The following is a 21981-nucleotide window of genomic DNA, read 5'->3' as shown; positions in this document are numbered from 1 at the left end:
ACCTCAGGAGATCATCTAGTCCAACCCCCTGCTCAAAGCAGGACCAAACCCCAGCTTTTTTTTTTTTTTTTTTTTGGTGCTAGATCCCTAAATGGCCCCCTCAAGGATTGAGCTCACAACCCTGGGTTTAGCAGGCCAATGCTCAAACCACTGAGCTGTCCCTCCCCCTTGTGATACTTGACAGTGAGACAAATATAGCTTTGAAGACTTTTATTGAGCCAAATAGAATAATATTCATATAGTAACTGAATGGTAAAATAATTAGAATTACAAATGTGGCACTATTATTCCAAAGGTACACATGGCATTAGTCACTATAAAGCTTTTGCTTAATATGCTCACACCCTTCCTTGCTATTCAGGTGGCAAGAGACAAAGGGCCAGCCTCACCTCCACCATGCCAGGAGTTCAGGTCCAGGTTCCTCAGTTCTTGAGTGGGAGGTGCAGAGTTTAGGAGAAGCTAAAGCTAAGAGCTATTGAAGCTAATTTAAGAGTTTAATTTAACTAACTGAATTAAAATTTAAAATTAAAACGAACAGACTAATAGACTAAGAAACTAAGAACAAAGAAGCATGGAGCTTAGAAAACAAGCTCTGGAACTCAGAACCTCAGAAGCTTAGAAAAACAAGCTCTCTTTGCAAGATGGCTCACCGCTTCTTATAGGGCGTGGGTGCTTGAGCCCTCCTTCTATGTCCAAATTTATTTTGCTCACCCACAAAAATGTTAGGGTACATTTACTCAATAGGCTGGTGTGTTTGTATGTATTGATGACATATACATCCATATTAATGACATCAGTAACGGATTTTGGATTTTACCATTCACCCGCATTTCCCAGTACCATTTTGTATTTAGTTTCCAGGGGTCCAATATTCCTGGACTCATGTACCCCAGGGTTATAAACATTCTCCTGCATTATTTCACATGCAAATGAGGCGGGCACTGTCGCAATTTTCTAAACAAACTGTTTTGTTCCAATATGTTGATGACTTTGTCCCTCAACCTGTCCCAAGTAGGAGCATTTGGAAAGGCTTGACAAGATGCTGCAGGTCCTAAAGGAAGCAGACCTGAAGGCACAGCTAATGGCCAACCATGTCTCTTTCTTAGGTCTCACTTTGACAAAATGGGGTAGAACCCCAGTGCATCGTAAGGTAGACACAATCCAACTGTTGCCTGTACCTTAGAACCCACTGGCTTTAATATCCTTTTTGGGTCTGACTGGGTACCACAGAGATTTTGTTCCCAATTTTACTTCTATTGCAGGTCCCTTGTGCCAACTGTTAGAGTGTCCAATGGGAATGGACTGAGCAACACATGGAAGCAATATCCCGTCTGAAACAAGCCATTGTCAAGGCTCCAGTGTTGCTCACTCTAAATCCTGAGATACCCTGTTGTCTGGAGGTAGCAGTGAGTCTTAGGGTATGCCTACACTACCCGCCGGTGGCGAGTCAACTGCCGCGGCTCCCTTGCTGACTCCACTTACTCCTCCTGCTGAGGTGGCATATGGGCATTGATTAGTGGATCGATTTATCGCGTCCAGACAAGACATGATAAATTGATCGCAATACATGAAACACTACCTGTCGATCCAGCGGATAGTATAGATGTACCATTACTCACATCTTCTTGTCAACTGTTGGAAATGGGCCATCCTGGTTATCACTACAAAAGTTTTTTTCTCCTGCTGATAATTGATTAGTCTCTTTATAGTCGGTATGACAACACCCTTTTTTCATGTTCTCTGTGTGTGTGTATATATATATCTTCCTACTGTATTTTCCAGTGCATGCATCCGATGAAGAGGATTTCAGCCCATGAAAGCTTATGCCCAAATCAATTTGTTAGTCTCTAAGATGGTAGTCCTCGTTATTTTTGTCAGAAGGCAGGACACTGAGCTAGATGGATCTTTGGTCTGAATCCATATGGCCATTCTTATGTTTTTAAATTGTTCCACTGATGGATGGACTGATGCAAACAAGCCTTTTCCAGGGACTATCTCTGTTACAGAGCTGCTGTAGCCACCCTAGCAGACATCCATGGTAGTGTAACCACACCTCACCTTCTGGCCAAGATGGTCTCTTTTTTAAGCCCTGTCCCAGCCAATTAATCCCTCCCCCTGATAAGGAGACATTTCTATTGTTTGCTCTTGCTGACTTGATCAGTTGGCAACAGTAAACAGGAGAAATGTCCACTTCTGTCAAAAAAATGGGGAAGTGGGAGTGGAGGAATGTTTGAGGGAGGCTAGTGCAGATGGCAGCACCCCAGAGGGGGTGAGGCAGAGTGTGTGGGGGGGAGTCCCCTGCAGTATTCCAGTGACAGTGTCTCCCGTTTTCTCTTTGGGAAATATAGTCACCTTAAGGGGCTGCTGAGTGTGGGAGGCTGATGGGGGGTTGTGCTGCCACCTAGGGGTGTGGTCCTGTAGCGCGAGGGACAGAGGCTCATGGTTTGAGCTAGAGCTGGGCTGGAAAACAGGTTTCCCTTCCCCACAAACTGAAATGTTTCCTTTTCATCCATTTTCTGGGGTGAGCTTTCATAGAAGATGGATCATTTTTCTCTGAAAGCTCAGCTGCCATGACTCTGCCCACCTCCAGCTGCCTGGATCCCCAAGAGAAACTGGAGCCTTTTCGTCTGCCTCTTCCTCATAACATAAATGAAGGATGCACTGATGGAGTCTATGGCTGCACACTGGGTATGGAAAGGTCGAAACCTCCCGACCAGTCTATGGCTGGGGTATTGTTCCCATCAGCTACATTAACCAGCCTTCCCATCTCTGTGCAGCCTCCTCCACCCGGTACAACACCCCTTCAGCAGATCCTGTGGGCAGCGTCTCCTGTGACAGGCCCTAGTAGCCCATCTCTGATGAACCTGTGCTAGCCGGGAGCTGGAGAGCATGCTAGAGCAGTTGTGGTGGCCCAGAGATTGTGGGTGGGCCGAGCTACCAGTGGATCACTGACATCTGTGCATAACTTTGGGGATCCCTGGATCCTGAGTCCCCTTTTTTAATTCCTTATGGAGAAGGGAAGGGACCTCACCCACTGATCCAAGGGAAATTTCTCTGTACGGAGCCTTGTGGAATCTCCCTTCCCTGCCCTGCACCCTGGATCCATAATGCAGGAAAGGGGGCTGCCATGGAGAAATATGGTCCTACATTATTATTATTATTATTATTATTATTCTATTTTATATTTTTTTCAGCAAGATCACATCTGTGACAGCATCATCATTACCACTCAGGTGCCCTTGAGGTAGCCATGTGACTAATCAGAACCATACGAACAGTGATGACAAGCCTGGATTCCAGTAATGGAGTCTGCAGCAGGGCTGGTGCTGCAGTCCAGGTGGGTAAGATCACCCCACATCCCCTGTGATTTGCCCTCCTGCAGTTTGCCATTGGCTGTAACGGGGGTTAAAGCTGGTGCACACTGAGCCAAGCAGCTGAGGTTCCCTGATGGCCAAGTGGCCCCCAAGGGAATGTGCAGACATGCTTCATAAAGACAGTTGCCTCCCGGTCCAAACAGATACTGCCTGCTGCCTGTGCTACCTCTCTGATGACTCCTTGTCCTTTTGGGTGAAGATCTCTGGTGTCAGCAGCTCCCCTTCTAGCAGGAATTGGGTACGTTGGCAGGTTTCACTGTCTTTAAAATGTGAACTGAAGGGGAAATGCTGCAGACTGTTTCCATTTTATGGGGTTGGAAGGTGGGCAGCACTAAGTAGCTTGGGAACCCCTCCCCTACATCTGCCCATACCCCACAGTGGGTGATTCAAGCTACACAGAAATCTGACATTGAAAGCGAGTTTCAAGTTTTAAAACCCCGATGCCCCGAGTCAGGATTTCTCAAGGGGTCCCTTTTCTCGAGGTGCATTGAGCCTGATCCTGCTAGGAGCTGAGCAAGAGGAGACCACCACGGACTATCATTGACTATTTCCCCAATTGCCTCAGGTGTATTTGCTCCCAGAAATTTAATCAGCAAACACATTTTCAAAGGTTTTATTTTCTGGCTTGTCTGTGAAAGGAGCTATTCAGAGCTACATTACTCTGTGGTAACAGGTCCGATAAGGCATATTTCTGTTTCTAGATTTGCTAAGTCTCCAGCATTTCTGCCCTGTAGATACCCTTCACAGTTACAGGGTTACCGTCATCTCTGTCCCCTCTCTGGTCTTTGAGTGCCAGATGTCAGGCCTCATAGCTTTCCCTTTCATGGGCTGGAATCCGATGATCCTCCCACCCTCAGACAGGGCCCTGGGCTACAGCACACTGTGGGATGACTGGGCTTGCTCAGCATTAGACAGTGTTTCATAAGTAATGTAAATTCTGTTTCCAATGGGTTTGTGCTATTAACTCTTTGTTCAGTGAATGGTTCTATGATACCATCTCCTGGTAACTGACCAGAAGCTGTTTCTAGCACTTATCTTCAGGGTCACGAATACAGTCCCTCTGCAATAACTGTGCAAGACTTTCCAGAAAGACCTGAATGAACAGAACTGCTGGTCAATGTTTTAGCAAACAGTAGAGCTGAGGTGGAGGAAAGGGGTGTGTAATAGTGGTTGCATGTAGTTTACATCCATCACCTCTTACAGGAGCATTGCTGAAGTAACTTAAACACTGAAGTGGATATTATTGCAAAGCTAGTGTTTGCACTATTCACCCACTTGTGACACTAATCCCTCCGGCACCTAGATGAAGTAACGCTCTGTGTTAACTTTTAACTTGCCAAATGTCTACTGACCCTTAGTTTGGGAGTGGGTGCAGGTCCTTTGAGCATGAAAAAAAGCCTATGGGATGAACGAACTCTCTGGATTCAGGCAATGATGGCCAGGTAAAGCACTTCAGCTTCTCTTGGAGGGATTCTTGGGGGTCAGAGTGTAACACCGGGAGCATTTGATAAGGGAAAGTTAATAGAGCCCGGTTCTGATTGAATTTACACATGTAAATCTAGAATGACGCCATTGAATTCAATGTCTTTGAATGAAGAACCTGTCCCTAAGAATTTATCACATGAACTGCAAAGAGGCAGTGGCATAATTTGAGCTCGGAGTAATGAAAAAAAATACAACAAAGAGGCATTGAAACACGTTTATAAATAGCTTCAATGCAGAACAGATAAATTCAATGGCCGTTTTCACCATGCAATTTCCATGTGTTTACACAGGCCGTGATATAATGGGCCACAATCAGAAGTGGAGGGCCAGTAAGTGTGTCGGTGGGAATGTCAAAATTGTAAATTCACACAGTGCTCAAATAGATTGTGGAACTCCCAGTCAGAAGAGATCAATGGGGCCAAGAGAGTAGCAGGATTCAAAGGAGGACTGGATGTTTATAGAGGTTACCAGAAAATCCAATTACAGTAGCTGTTTTTTGTTGTTCTTGTTTTTTTTAAGTAGTCAAAAGGCTCTAAACCATCCTGATTTACACCAGAAAATATGTCTAACTAGTGTAGGGATAGCTCAGTGGTTTGAGCATTGGCCTGCTAAACCCAGGGTTGTGAGTTTAATCATTAAGTGGGCCATTTAGGGATCTGGGACAAAAAATCAGTACTTGGTCCTGCTAATGAAGGCAGGGGACTGGACTCAATGACGTTTCAGGGTCCCTTCCAGTTCTAGGAGATTGGTATATTTATTTTAAACTGTTGTACTGGTGTCCCCTTTCACGTACCAAGCCTCTGAGTGTGACCCCTCTTATAAACTAAAAACTTTTTTATATATTTAACACCATTATAAAAACTGGAGGCAAAGCAAGGTTTGCGGTGGAAGTTAACAGCTCATGACAGCCCATGCAGTAACCTCTGGATCGCCTGAGGGGTCCCAACCCCCAGTATGAGAACCACTGAACTGGTGTATGTGGGGGGAACTTTTCTTGGGAGCTGGTTATATTATATCTGCCTATTGCAGGTCTTCTTCCACCTTCCTCTGCAGCATCTGGAACTGGCCACTGGATACTGGACTAGGTGGACTGCAGGTCAGATCCATTCTGGCAGTGCCTATCTTCCTATCGGTGGTGTAAATCCAAGACGATGTTTTTGCTGCTCTTCCTTGAGCTCCTGGGGGACTCTAGATTTTCACTGAGGGGAGAAAGATGTCTAGTTAAATATCATCTAGTCTCCTGTTGTTTTTCCTTTCAGGAAAGAAAGCGCAAAACTCCTCTGACCTGCCCGGTACATTATGTCATCTGTCAATGACACCAAATTGAACTCTGCAGTGTTCCTTCTCACCGGGATACTTGGGCAGGAAGACGTCCATCTCTGGATCTCTGTCCCCTTCTGCTTAATGTATGTCATTTCGATAGTAGGCAATTCAGTTATTCTGTTCATTATAAAAACAGATCCAAGCCTCCATGAGCCTATGCATATTCTCCTTTTCATGTTGGCTGTCACAGACCTTTGCTTATCAATAGCCACCATACCAACAATGCTGGGCATATTCTTGTTTAACTCTAGGAAGATCAGCCTCAATGCCTGTTTTGCCCAGTTGTTCTTCATCCAGTCGCTTCAATGCACTGAATCCTCTGTGCTGTTGTTGATGGCCTTTGACCGCTTCATCGAGATCTGTAACCCACTGAGATATGCTTCCATCTTAACCCTGCCAAGGATAGCCAAGATGGGACTGGTGTTTGTGCTAAGAGCAGTGGCAGTAACATTTCCCCTCCCTTTTCTCCTGAAATGGTTCCAATACTGTTCCAATGTCCTCTCCCATTCCTACTGCCTGCATCAGGAAGTCATGAAGATGGCTTGTTCGGACATCAAAGTGAACGACATCTATGGCTTATCTGTTACACTAATAACTATGGGGTTGGACTCGCTGCTCATCTCGCTCTCTTATGTGATGATCTTCAAAACGGTGCTGAGTGTCGCATCCCACACGGAGTTCCTCAGGGCCCTAAACACCTGCGTCTCCCACCTCTGCGCCATCTTGCTCTTCTATATACCAGTGATAGGTCTGGCTGTGACACACAGATTTGGAAATAGCTCTTCTCACTTGCTTCGGGTTGTCCTGGGCTATATCTACCAACTGGTTCCACCCCTGATAAATCCAATTGTGTACAGTGTGAAAAGTAAACACTTTCGTGCGAGGATAATCAGAGCATTTATCAAGTGAAGGGTCAGTTAATCATCCGGCTCCAGTGCTGGTGACATGGGAGATGAAAAAAAAATGGTCTATGGCCACCTATTCCATTCTGGATCCTCTTCTCTCGAGACCCCTCTCTCTGCCCCATCTATTCCCCCAAAGCCAACCCTCCTGCTCCTCCTCTTTATCTGAGGCTCTGTCTCCTCTCCAGGCTGGAAGCCATAACTAGGCCTTGGTAATAGCTTCCCAGGTTACCAGAGCAACTGAGAGGAGACACAGACCCTCCCACTGCCTTGGACAGGAGGCTTGCGGGCCTGAGATAATCCTATGTCACAGCCTCCAGGATATACAACCCAGGGAAGGTGGAGAATGCTGGCCTACCCACAGCGGCCTGTGCTCCATGGGTAGCTCTTACCACAGTCCAGCTCTGGCCTATCTGGGGAGCAGAGCCTTGGAGAAATGGAGGAGAGGAGAATTGGGCAGGGCCTACTGGGAAGTAACACTGTCTGTGGTGTAATCCTGTTCTTAGAACCAGGGGCTCTGTAGCCCACTGCAGAGTCTCAGCCACCGATGGATTGTGTGACCAGAAATGTCACTTACCAACCCTCAGTGCCTTCATTAGTCACACATCTTTTCTTTAAAATGTTTCAAAAAGTGGATTACAAACAAGTCGAAAACCTGAAGTAGGTACATCCCAAAGACTCAGAAATGAAAGGCAAATGACAATGAAACCCACATTTGAATATTTTTAAATCTCATTATTTTAAACTAATCTCATGATTTGATCTGAAGAGCAACTAGCAAAAGTCAGAAAAATTAATAGCTCCTTTTTTCCAAAGTATTTCAGAAGCTGTAAGCCTGTGAGTCAATGAGTGGAGCAACTAGACAATCAAAGTGCTAAAGCAGCACTCAAGGAAGATGAGGCTGTTGTGGAAAGGCTAAATGAATTCTTTGCATTGGTCTTCACTGCAGAAGATGTGAGGGAGATTCCCACACTTGAGCCATTCTTTTTAGGAGACAAATCTGAAGAACTCCCTACATTGAAGTGTCAGTAGAGGAGGTTGTGATGCTGCACCCCATATTTGTCATTGTGGTATGATTATGAAATGAGTATGGAATAATTATGATGCAACTGGTACAAGATATGTCTTGTGAAGTGTCATTGGAAAAATTATTATTTGCTGAATATGTTTTTTTCTATTTGTGTGCATGTTCCATTTTTCTACCTGAAGTTATGAATATTGACTATGTATTTGTAATTCAAATGTGCTTATTCTGGGTAACACCCACAACTAGCCTTTCAGGTACAAAAATGAAGAAACAGTGGTCATGGCTCATCAACAATGATAATTGGCCATGGAAGAGCTTAGCCTTCTTGTGAATGTTTCATCTGGTCTATAAGTACTGGTTGCTATGACTTAGCAGGCATGCTAGGGAATAGCATCAGAGCACATGACACTGAACCTGAACCATTTTAGTACCTGAAACCGGGCTGGGAACTTAGCTTGAAACAAAGGGTTCCCACCATATAGAAAATATATATAAGGTGGGGTGTGACATCATCTCTTGGCCTCAGTCCCCATACAGGATAACTCCTAGAAACATCCAAAGAACAAAGACTGACCTGGTAGAAAACTGTGTATGGAAACATGGTGGACTACATGTATCACCAGTCTGAGTGAGAAATTGCTAGTTCAAATCCTAGAGGATATGAGGGAGATTCTCACACCTGAGCCATTCTTTTCAGGCTGAATTTTCAGATTTGTTTATTTGGTTGGTAATCTGCTTTGATCTGTTTGTGATCATTTATAATCATTTAAAAGCAGTTTTTCTGTAAATAAACTTGTTTTATGTTTTATCATAACCAGTGTGTTTTGAGTGAAATTTCTGGGAAGATCTCAGGTCTGTAAGCAAAGGCTGTTCCATTGCTATCTCACATTGAGGGAATACAACCTATATTAATGACTTTGCATTGTACAGACACCTGGGGGTGGAGAGAGAGAGAGAGAGAGAAATAGTTTTACTTTGTGTAATGACACATCCACTCCCAGTCTTTATTCAAGCCTAATTTAATGGTGTCCATTTTGCAATTCATTCCAATTCAGCCATCTCTCGTTGGAGTCTGTTTTTGAAGGGTTTTTTCGGTTGTAATATTGAGAATTTTATGTCTGTAATCAAGTGACCAGGGAGAGTAAATCAGCCTCCATAGTAGATAACTGGCAAATAGCTAATGAGATGCTGATTTTTAAGAAAAGGTTCCAGAAGTGAACCCAGCAATTACAGGCCAATAATCCTAACTTCAGTACCAGGCAGATTCCATAACCTCCCTAGGCAATTCATTCCAGTACTTGACCAATCTGATAGATGGAAACTTTTTCCTAATGTCCAAACTAAACCATCTTTGCTGCAATTTAAGCCCATCCCTTCTTGTCCTATCCTCAGAGGTTAAGAAGAACAATTTTTCTCCCTCCTCCTTGTAACAACCTTTTACATACTTGAAAACTGTTATCATGCCCCCCTCTCAGTCTTCTATTCTCCAGACTAAACAAACCCATTCTTTTCAAACTTCCCTCATAGGTCATGTTTTCTAGACCTTTAATCATTTTTGTTGCTCTTCTCTGAACTTTCTCCAATTTGTCCACATCTTTCCTGAAATGTGACACCGAGAACCGGACACAATACTCCAGGTGAGGCCTAATCAGCGTGGACTAGAGTGGAAAATTACTTCTTGCTTACAACACTCCTACTAATAGATCCCAGCATGATGTTTGATTTTGCAACAGCATTACACTGTTGACTCATATTTAGCATGTGATCCACTATGACCCCAAGATTCCTTTCCACAGCACTCCTTCTTGGGCAGCCATTTCCCATTTTGTATGTGTGTAACTGATTGTTCCTTCCTAAGGCCTTTCACAGGCCTTGTGTGGCAGGCCAGTTCTCGCCCACAGACAACCTTCCAACCTGAAGCACATTCTCACCAGTAACTGTACACCGCACCATAGTAACTCTAACTCAGGAACCAATCCATGCAACAAACCTCGATGCCAACTCTGCCCACATATCTACACCAGCAACACCATCACAGGACCTAACCAGATCAGCCACACCATCACCGGTTCATTCACCTGCACGTCCACCAATGTAATATACGCCATCCTATGCCAGCAATGCCCTTCTGCTATGTACATCGGCCAAACTGGACAGTCCCTACGGAAAAGGATGAATGGACATAAATCAGATATTAGAAATGGCAATATACAAAAACATGTAGGAGAACACTTCAATATCCCTGGACACACAATAGCAGATTTAAAGGTAGCCATCCTGCAGCAAAAAAAACTTCAGGACCAGACTTCAAAGAGAAAGTGCTGAGCTTCAGTTCATTTGCAAATTTGACACCATCAGATCAGAATTAAACAAAGACTGTGAATGGCTTGCCAACGACAAAAACAGTTTCTCCTCCCTTGGTTTTCACACCTCAACTGCTAGAAGAGGGCCTCATCCTCCCTGATTGATCTAACCTTATTATCTCTAGCTTGCTTCTTGATTGCTTATATATACCTGTCCCTGGAAATTTCCACTACAGCATCCGACGAAGTGGGTATTCACCCACGAAAGCTATTGCTCCAATACGTCTGTTAGTCTATAAGGTGCCACAGGACTCTTTGCTGCTTTTACAGATTCAGACTAACACGGCGACCCCTCTGATACCTTCCTAAGTGGAGCACTTTCCATTTGTCCTTATTGAATTTCATCCTATTTACTTCAGACCATTTCTCCAGTTTGTCCAGATCATTTTGAATTTTAATCTTATTTTCCAAAGCACTTACAATGCCTCCAAGGTTGATAGCACTACAATGAATATGATCGGTAGTGTCACAACCACCTGTTCAGCTGTCCTGGAACATGCATGAAACATATAAAAAGCTCAGGTTCTTCTGGAAGAGAGAAGCCATGGGACAGCTTGGAGTCCCAGGAGAGGAGGTGCAGCCAGGGCCGGCTCTAATTTTTTGCTTCCCCAAGCAAAAAAAAAGAGTGCCACTGTGCCATAACACCCCCCCATGAGCACCGCTGAACCCCCCCTGCGCCACACCGCAAAAACCCCCATCCTCCTGAGCTCCATGCCGCGCCGCCCAAGCCCCCCCCAGATCTGCACTGCCGAACCCCCCGCCCCCCTTAGCGCTGCGCCGCCAAAACCCCCGAGCACCGCGCTGACGAAGCCCCTGCCCCCCCGAGCGCCGTGCCACCGAAACCTCCACCTCTGAGCACCATGTCGCGCCTCTGAAACCCCTGCCCTCCCGAGAGCCACGCCGCTGAATCCTCCGCCTCCGAGTGCCGTGCCGCTCGAAGCCCCCACCCCCCGAGCGCCACACCATGTAAGCCCCTGCCCCACAAGTACCGTGCCGCCCAAGCCACCACCCCCCGGAGCGCCAAGCCACCCGAAGCCCCCGCCTCCCCGAGCGCCATGCCTCCTAAACACACACCCCCCCCGAGCGCTGCCTGGCCGAAACAAAAACAAACAAAAAAACTCTCCGGCGCCACCCCGCCAAACCAAAACAAAAAAAAACAAAGCACCGCCCCGCCCCAAGGTGCCGCCCCAAGCACGTGCTTGGACGGCTGGTGCCTGGAGCTGACCCTGGGTGCAGCATGGTAGGGGGGCGTCCGGCTGGCCCAGGGCTCCTCCAACCATGGGGAGATAAGTGGGACTCAGGGCTCCAGTGAAGGAGGAAGGGGAGGTTCTGGGCATCTACAAGAGGAGGCTTGATTCTCCAGATGTGTGTGTGTGTGCGGGGGGGGGGTCTTGGGCAGAAAGTGTGAGGCCAGAGGGTCTAGCCTCACTGAATGGGGGATCCACCTGCCGCCCATGCTGAAAACCATTATGAAAGGTTAATAAGAAATAAAATATCCTAATGCCTCTATATAAATCCATGGTACTCCCATACCTTGATAACATTGTGCAGTTCTGGTCGTCCCATCTCAAACAAGATATAATAGAACTGGGAAAAGAACAAAGAAGGGGAACAAAAATGATTAGGAGTATGGAACTGTTTTCATAAGAGGAGAGATTAGAGAGACTGCGGGGATATGACAGAGATCTATAAAATCATGAGTGGTGTGGAGAATGTGAATCAGGAAGTGTTATTTACCCCTTCACATAACACAACAAACAGGGATCACCCATGAATTTAATGAGCAGCAGGTTTAAATCAAACAAAAGGAAGTATTTCCTCACACAATGCACAGTCTGTCAGTGGACCTCATTGCCAGGGGATTTTGTGAAGGCTGAAATTATAACTAAAAAAGAATTAGGTAAGTTCATGGAGGAGAGGTCCAGGGGTGGCTATTTGCCAAGATGGTCAGCGATGCTACCCCATGTTGTGGGTGTCTTTCAACCTCTGACTGCAAGAAGCTGGGAGCAGGTGACAGCGGATGGATCAATCGATCATTGCTGTTTTTTATGCATCGGCACAGGCCACGGTCAGAAGACAGGACACTGGGCTAGATGGACCATTAGTCTGACTGAATATGAACGTTCTTATGTTCTTAAATTGTTCTATTACACTATGGGCTGCTGCAGACTGGCCTTTTCCAGGGGCTCCCTCTGCTATAGAGCTGCCATAGCCACCATGGCTGACATCCAGGGGCTACTGAGTGTGGGAGTCTGATGTGGGGGGTAGTGCTGACACCTAGGGGTGAGGTCCTGTAGGACGAGGGACAGAAGCTCATGGTTTGAGTTAGAGCTGGGTTGGAAAACAGAGAGATTCTTCCCAAATTAAAACTGTTGTCCCAAACTAAAATGTTTCCTTTTCACCCATTTTTGTGGGTGAATTTTCATAGAAAATGGATCATTTTTCTCTGAAAGCTCAGCTGCCATGATGCCGCCCAGCTGTAGCTGCCTGAATCCCCAAAAGAAACTGGAGGCTTTCCACTGCCTCTCCCTCAGAACATAATAAAAGGCGGCACTGATGGAGTCCATGCCTGTACTCTGGGTATGAAAAGGTTGAAACCTCCTGACCAGTCTATGGCTGGGGTATTGTTCCCTTCAGCTACACTAACCAGCCTTCTCATCTCTGTGGGTTATTGTGACAGGCCCTGGCAGCACATCGCTGATGAGCCTGTGCTAGCAGGGAGCTGGAGAGAGTCCTAGAGCAGTTGGGGAAGCACAGAGATTGTGGGTGGGAGGGCCTAGCTCCCAGTGGATCACTGAGATCTGTGCAGAACTTTGGGGATCCTGGGTCCCCCTTTCCATTCCTCAGGGAGAAGGGAAGGGACGTCCCCTCCTGGAACAATCTGAAGGAAATTTCCATGTCAGGAGCTTTGTGGAGTCTCCCTTCCCTTGTTGCCCCCCTGGGTTTGTAATGCAGGAAAGGGGGCTGCTGGGGACAAATCTGGTTTTACATTATTATTATGATTCTATTTTATTTTATTTCAGCAAGATCAAAGTGTGACAGCATCATCAATACCATTTGGTGTCGTGTTCCCCCCCCCAAGGTAGCTAATCAGAGCCATACCGACAGTGATGACAAGCCCAGATTCCAGGAATAGAACCTGCAGCAGGGCTGGAACTGCAGTACAGGTGGGTAGGATCACTCCACGTCCCTTGTGATTTGGCCTTCTGCTGTTTGTCATTGGTTGTGATGGTGGTTAAAGTTGGTGCACACTGAGCCAAGCAGCTGAAGTTCCCTGATGGCCAAGTGGCCCCCAAGGGAATGTGCAGACATGCTTCATAAAGACAGTTGCCTCTCTGTCTGAACAGATTCTGCCCGTGCAACCTCTCTGATGGCTCCTTGTCCTTTAGGGTGAAAACCTCCGGTGTCAGTGGCTCCCCTTCTAGCAGGATTTGGGTACGTTGGCAAGTTTCACTATCTTCAAAATGCAAAGTGAAAGGGAATTGGCTGCAAGCTGTTTCCATTTGCAGATGTTCTGTGCAGTGGCAGAGGACTCAGCTGGCCTGTTGGGGTGACTCAGTGATGGGGCTGGAGGGCAGGCAGCACTAGGTAGCTTGGGATCCCCTCCCCTACATCTGCCCATACTCCACGGTGGGCTACTCAATGTACACAGAAATCTGACATTCAAAGTGAGCCGGAGTGTTAAAACCCCGATGCCCTGTGTCAGGATTTCTCAAGGGGTCCCGTTTCTAGAGGTGCCGTGTGCTCTAGGCCTGATCCTGCCAGAGACTGGGCTAGAGGATACCTCCATGGAATATCAGTGACTTGTCCCTAAATTGCCTCAGGTTTATTTCTTCCTAGAAATTTAATCGGCAAATGTATTTTCATTTGAAAACTTTTTGTTCTCTGGGTCGATTGTGAACACAGGAATTCAGAGCTGTGTTGCTCTGTGGTAGCAGGTCACATAGGGCATATGTCTATTTCCTGACTGGCTGAGGGCTCTAGACTCTCTCCCCTGTAGAGACCCCTCAGAGTAACAGGGCAACCAGCATCTCTGCCCCCTCTCTGGTCTCTGAGTGCCAGATGACCAACTTGTAGCCTTCCCTCTCATAGGGTGCAATCCCGCGATCTTCCCACCCTCAGGCGGGGCCCTGGGCTACAGCAAACTGCTTAATGACTGTGCTGCCGAGCAGGTCTGAGTGGGTTCGGCTCGTGCGGTTCTTCCCTTTGGGAGCCTGTGAGCAGTGGTGAGACGAGTGACCAGCCAGCCTTCTAGACCCAAAATACTGTTTAATCTGAAGAGTAGGAATAAAGTGTAACATAGGAGAATAAGCGGGATTTAAATAGGGCTATAAAGCATTAAAAATATCCTGATTAATTGCATGATTAAAAAAATAATAGCAATTATTACGCTATTAAACAATTATATAATACCATTATTTTAAATATATTTGGATATTTTCTACTATTTCACATATAGTGATTTCAATAACAACACAGAATACAAAGTTTACAGTGCTCACTTTATATTTATTTTTGCTTGTGGGTATGTGCACTGTAAAAAAGAGACAACAGAAATAGTACTTTTCAATTCATTTCATTTTACAATTTACCTAATATAGAATTAAGTAGAAAAAATAACTGCACTCAAAAATAAAACAGTATACAACTTTTGAGTTTTACAAGTCCACTCAGCCCCACTTGTTGTTCAGCCAATTGCTCAGACAAGTTTGTTTACATTTGCAGGAGATAATGCTGCCTGCTTCGTATTTACAATGTCTCCTGAAAGTGAGATCAGGTGTTCACATGGCACTTGTAGCCAGTGTCGCAAGATATTTTCGTGCCACATGCACTAAAGATTCTTATGTCCCTTCATGCTTCAAACACCAATCCAGATGACATGTGCCCATGCTGATGACAGGTTCTGCTCGATAATGATCCAAAGCAACATGGACCAATGCACGCTTATTTGCATCATGTCAATCAGATGTTACCCGCAGAAGGTTGATTTTCTTTTTTGGTGGTTCAGGTTCTGTAGTTTCTGCATCGGAACGTTGCTCTTTTAAGACTTCTGAAAGCATGCTCCACACTTCATCCCTCTCACAGCTTGGAAGACGCTTCAGATTCTTAAATCTTGGGTCTACAAGTGCTGTCGCTATCTTTAGAAATCTCACATTGGTACCTTCTTTGTGTTTTGTCAAATCTTCAGTGAAAGTGTTCTTAAAATGAACAGCATGTGCTGGGTCATCATCTCAGACTGCCATAACACAAAATATATGGCAGAATGCAGGTTAAATAGAGCAGGAGACATAAAATTTTTCCACAAGGAGTTCAGTCACAAATGTAATTAACGCATTGTTTTTTTAACAAGCCTCATCAGCATGGAAGCATGTCCTCTGGAATGGTGCCAAAGCATACAAATATTTAGCATGGCTGGAGCCCGGAAATAGGCTTTTCCCAGCTTGTAGCTCCGTTGTTGTCTCTCAACCTCCCTGAAGTGCTGACTGAGTGATGGCTTTTCTTGAGTTGTTCCTTCTCTTCCTGCTTGTTTTCCAGCAGCCTGCTATTAAACTAAGATGAGCCGTAGTGGTTTAACCCAATATATCCAGCAAATAACATCCCAATAGTTAACCCAATATAGCTGTACAGCAAACATCCCCAGAACTGTGTTTAACATACACATTCATTATGGCTGCTGAGCTCAATGTCTGATCCAATCCTGTTCCCGGGTGGTATGGATTTCATGAATACAGGACATAGACAGTCAGAGAACAATAGACTATTTTCATATGGGAAATGAAGTTCAACATGCATCTAACTTTGAAACGTACTTCCTGCAAACTCTATTTGTGACTGAATAACAGATGTTGTGGCTACTATGTACTAGACCAGTGGTTTTCAACCTGTGGTCTGTGAGCCACTGGGGTCACTAGAATATGTCTACCTCCGTTCAAAATTTATTAGGACCCTGCAAATGAAAAAGGGTTCAAAACCACTGTATTAGAGAGTGAGAGCCCATGGAATGAATATTTCATATCCTGATCCCAATGCCTGTTACCACTCTGGAGACAGGCTACAGACTGACAGAATGGAACCTGAGGAGAACCAGTCAGCTATTAACCCAGGGACAGAGGAGATACTAGACTTTTGTTTGCTGACAAGTGATTGACTGAGGGCTGAGATGCAGGGATCTTCTTAGGTTGTGAAGAAATCCAGATGAGAGATGTTACATTTTAAGTCCCACTCTAACATGAGAAATCATCTTGGAGAGAAGAGCAGAGGGGAAAGGACGAGTTGACGTGTGTGCTAAAGTACAGGTGTGTAAACGTTATGACTTTACTTTAGAAAATATTTGAGAAGTATTCCACATACTGTTTGCAATGGGTTTGGGCAATTTACTCTTTGTTTAGTGAACAGTAGTATAATACTGTCTCCAAGAAACTAACCAGAAGCTCTTTCTAACAGTTACATTCAGAACATAAGAACATAACATCGGCAATACAGGGTCAGGCCAAAGGTCTGTCTAGTCCAGTATCCTGTCTACCAAAAGTGGCCAATGCCAGGTGCTGCACAGGGAATGAACAAAACAGGTAATCATCCCCTGTCACCCATTCCCAGCTTCTGGCAGACAGAGGCTAGAGCCACCACCCCTGCCCATCTGGACTAATAGCCGTTGATGGACCTATCCTCTGTGAATTTCTTCTGTTCTTTTTTAAATCATCTTATAGTATTGGTCTTCACAACATCCTGTGGCAAAGAGTTTCCACAGGTTGACTGTGTGTTGTGTGAATAAATATTTCCTTTTGTTTGGTTTAAACCTGCTGCCTATTAATTTCATTTTAGTGACCCCTCAGGTTCTTGTGTTATGAGAAGGAATAAATAACACTTCCTAATTCACTTTCTCCACACCAGTCATGATTTTATAGACCTCTATCCTATCCCCCCCTTAGTCATTTCTTTTCCAAGCTAAAAAGTCTCAATCTAATAAATCTCCCTTCATGCGGAAGCTGCTCCATACCCCTGTTCATTTTTGTTCCCCTTTTCAGAACCTTTTCCAATTCCAGTATATCTTTTTTGAGACTGGGTGACCACATCTACACACCATATTCAAAATGTGGGCGTATCATGGATTTATATAGCGGCAATATGATATTTTCTGGTTTATTATCATCCGCAAACTTCATTAGCACATTCCCACTTTTTGTGTCAAGACTTTTTGAGTCTTTGGCCAGCTGTTCATCAAATTCTTTTTTGGCCTTCCTAATTATATTTTTACAAAGCACTTGCCAGGTTTTATGCTCCTTTCTATTTTCCTCATTAGGGTTTAACTTCCACTTTTTAAAGGATGCTTTTTTGTTTCTCACTGCATCTTTTATCTTCTTGTTTAGCCACGGTGGCACTTTTTTGGTTCTCTTACTATGTTTTTCATTTTTTGGCATAAATTTAAGTTGAGCCTCTATTATGTTGTCTTTAAAAAGCTTCCATGCAGCTTGGAAGAATTTCACTTTTGGCCCTGTGCCTTTTCATTTCTGTTGAACTAACGTCTTCATTTTTGTGTAGTCCCCCTTTCTGAAATGAAATGCTACAGTGTTGGGCAGCTGTGGTGTTTTCCCTGCCACAGGGATGTTAAATCTAATTATATTATGGTCACTATTACCAAGTGGTCCAGCTATATTTACATCTTGGACCAGATCCTGTGCGCCACTTAGGACTAAATCGAGAACTGCCTCTCTTCATGTAGGTTCCAGGACTACCTTCTCCAAGAAGCAGTCCATTAAGGTGTCAGAAAAATTGTTCACTGCATCCCATCCTGAGGCAACATGTTTCCAGTGAATGTGGGGATGGTTGAAATCTCCCATTATTATTGAGGGTTTTTTTATTTTTATTGCCTCTCTAATCTCTCTGAGCATTTCACAATCACTCTATCCTGGACAGGCAGTGGTTGGTTTGTTTCCTACTGCTATATTCTTATTATTCAAGCATGGAATTACTATCCATAGAGATTCTATGGTCCCGTTTGGTTCATTTAAGATTATTACTTCATTTGATTCAGCACTTTCCTTCACATATAGCGCCATTCCCCCAGCAGCAAGACCTGATCTGTCCTTCTGATATTTTTTATATCCTGGAATTACTGTGTCCCATTAATTATACTCAACCCATCTAGCTTCAGTGATGCCTATTATATCAACATCCTCATTCAATACGAGTAATTTACTTCACCCATTTTATTATTTAGACTTCTAGCCATTGTATATAAGCACTTAAAATGGTCAATTTTTAGCTGTCTGCCATTACATGATGTAATTGACTGTTTCTCATCAGATCCTACCCATATTTTATCATTGTCCATCTTCTCCTCCTTACTATGACATAGGGAATCTCCTTTAATAGATCCTCCTCCAACAGATGCCTCTGACCGAACCACATGCTCCTGCACACCTGTCGTCATACCCTTAGCCCTCAGTTCAAAAACTGCTCCACAACCTTTTTAATTTTAAGTGCCAGGAATCTGGTTTCATTTTTGGTTTAGGAGGAGCCCATCCTTCCTGTATAGGCTCCCCTTTCCCAAAAGTTTCCACAGTTCTTAATAAATCTAATACCCTCCTCCCTACAACATTGTCTCATCCTTTCATTGAGCCCTTGCAGTAATGCCTGTCCACCTGGTCCTGCGAGAGAAATGGGAACCATTTCCAAGAATGAAATCCAGGACCTTCATGGTAGCAATTTCTAATCTAGCATTCAATCTCTCTGCAATACCTGTGCAAGACTTTCCAAAATGTCATGTGGTTCAGCAAAGAGTAGAGCTGAGGTGCAGGAAAGGGGAGTGTAATAGTGGTTGTATGTAATCGATGCACATCACCTGTTACACGGGCATGGTTGAAGAAACTGGGACACTCAGCTGGATATTAGTGCAAACCTAGTGTTTGCACTATTCACCCATTTGTGATGCCTCTCCTGTCCAGCTGAAGTAACTGTCTGTGTTTGCTTGTAACTCGCCAGATATATACGGACCTTTGCAAGGGGAGAGGATGCAGGTCCTGTGAGGATGAAGAGATTGAACTCTCTGGGTTCAGTCAACACTAGCCGGGCAAAGCACTTCAGCTTCTCCTTGAGGTATTCTTGGGGGTCAGAGTGTATCACCAAGAGCATTTGGTAAGGGATAGTTACCAGAGCCTGGTTCTGATCTAATTTACACATGCAAATCTGGAGTGATGCAATTAAAATCAGAACCTGACCCTGAGAATTTATCCCATGTGCTGTAGAGAGGCAGTGGCAGAATTTGGACTCTCAGGAGTGGAGAAAATAAAAAAAATATATAATGAGGCAATTAACCATTTTTATAAATAGCTTCAATGCAGGGCAGATGAGTACAATGACAGATTTCACCATGCACTTTTCATTGCATGATACAATGGGCTACACTCAGAAGTGGAGGGCCAGAAAAGGTGTCCATGGGAAGGTCACAAATGTAAAATCACACAGGGCTAAAGGAGACTGCGGAACTCCCAGCCACAAGTTATCAATGAGGCCAAGAGTTTTAGTGTGTGTCAGGAGAAAATATTGCCTGGGAGTGGTTATCTCATACCTTTCTACTGCAGGGCATGATCTTGCTTCCTATAAAGCATCTCGAACTGGCAAGTGGATACTGGGATAGATGTACTGCAAGGCTGATCCAGTCTGGGAGTGCCCATCTTCTTATATGCAGTGTAAATCCAAGATTAAATTTTTGCTGATCTTCCTTGAGCTCCTCAGAGACTCTAGAGTTGAACTGAGAGTAGAAAAATGTCTTGATAAATATTATCTAGTCTCCTCTTGTTTTTCCTTTCAGGAGGAAAGGTTGAAAACTACTCCGACCTCCCAGTATATTATGTCAGCTGTCAATGACACTAAATTCAGCTCTGCAGTGTTCCTGCTCACTGGGATACATGGGCAGGAAGATGTCTATCTCTGGATCGCTATCCCCTTCTTTTTAATGTACATTATTTCGATAGTAGGAAATTCAGTCATTCTGTTCATTATAAAAACAGATCCAAGCCTCCATGAGCCCATGTACATTTTCCTTTCCATGTTGGCCGTCACAGACCTTGGCTTATCGATAGTCACCATGCCGACGACACTGGGGATATTCTTGTTCAACTCTAGGGAGATCAGCCTCAACGCCTGTTTTGCCCAGCTGTTCTTCATCCACTCACTTACATTCATTGAATCCGCAGTGCTCTTGTTGATGGCCTTTGACCGCTTTGTCGCAATCTCTAACCCACTGAGATATGCCTCCATCTTAACCCTGCCAAGAATAGCCAAGATGGGACTGGTGTGTGTGCTAAGAGGGGTTGCCGTAGTGTTCCCACTGCCCTTTCTCTTGAAACGGTTTCAATACTGTCAAGCCAATGTCCTTTTCCATTCCTACTGCTTGCACCAAGAGGTCATGAAAATGGCTTGTTCAGATATCAGAGTCAACAGCATCTATGGCTTGTTAGTCACAATCTCCACAGTGGTGATGGACTCGATACTCATCCTCCTATCTTATGTGATGATTCTGAAAACAGTGCTGAGCATTGCCTCCCATGCGGAGTGTGTCAGGGCACTGAGTACCTGTGTCTCTCACCTCTGGGCTGTCCTCCTCTTCTACATACCAATGATTGGATTGTCTATAGTACAGAGATTTGGGAATAGCGCTTCTCCTTTGGTTCAGATTGTCCTGGGCTACGTCTATCTGCTGGTTCCTCCTCTGATGAACCCAATTGTGTACAGCGTGAAAAGCAAACACCTTCGTTCGAGGATAATCAGGACATTCAAAAAGTGAAGGGTCAGTTCATCAACTGTCTCCAGCGCTGGTGAAAGAAGAAATGTTCAGACAGGGTCTAAGGCCTGTAGCAATGGGACAGGGCCTGGTGAGGGAGTACAGTGCACTGGGAGAAAGAGACCAAGGCAGCAGCAGAATTTACAGAGTGACTGTGTTTGTGGAGAGCCAGGGGACTGGTTACATGTTGGCCCATAAACATTTGAATCGGTGGCTGCTCTGACCTCAGATTCCTGCCGATACAGTCAATAAAGAGAAGGGATATAAGTGTTGTTTCCCATTACACGTGACCTGTCAATGTCCCATTGTCTTTGGTTAAATATCCAGGGGCCATGAAAAAAAGCTGCAGAATTATTCTGTAGTCGCAGTCCTGGCGCTTCCCCCTTTCGGTGTGGCATGATCCATGAGCGCTGCACCAGCTGTGGACAGGGGCTATTGAAAGGGAATGGACACCCATCCTTCCCTACCTCCTCAGCCAGGTGCTTGTGATTGAGTCTTGTCAGACACATGATTAATGGAGGGGACCCAGGAGAACTTATTCAGGAGCCTTGCCTTCATCCTCCAGCCCCGTTGATGGCTCTGCACACCACACACAAGCTGAGCCCCCTCCTCACTGAGGCAGAGCAGAGCTGCGTGTGTGAGTGAGGGTCTGACACACAGGAGTCCTGGAAAGAGACTCAGGCCCAGATTCCCTTCTCCCATCATCCATTTGTGCTGCAATGAA

The 21981-nt window shown here is 44.9% G+C and overlaps 1 protein-coding gene across 1 annotated transcript; it reads left to right on the top strand.

Moving 5' to 3' along the window:
* The first annotated feature begins 20324 nt into the window (after positions 1-20324).
* LOC120395399 (olfactory receptor 51G2-like) lies at positions 20325-21260 on the top strand. Its single transcript, XM_039519763.1, has one exon. The coding sequence runs from the start codon at positions 20325-20327 to the stop codon at positions 21258-21260; it is 936 nt and encodes a 311-aa protein (XP_039375697.1).
* The last annotated feature ends 721 nt before the right edge of the window (positions 21261-21981 follow it).

This window comes from Mauremys reevesii, linkage group 1 (genome assembly GCF_016161935.1).
Source record: "Mauremys reevesii isolate NIE-2019 linkage group 1, ASM1616193v1, whole genome shotgun sequence".
Taxonomy (NCBI): domain Eukaryota; kingdom Metazoa; phylum Chordata; order Testudines; family Geoemydidae; genus Mauremys; species Mauremys reevesii.
Note: the sequence above shows the minus strand (reverse complement) of the source record. Positions and strands in the feature narration are given on the sequence as shown.

Excerpts from the sequence above, each read along its gene's own strand:
- LOC120395399 (XM_039519763.1), top strand. The coding sequence starts at position 20,325 with ATGTCAGCTGTCAATGACACTAAATTCAGCTCTGCAGTGTTCCTGCTC.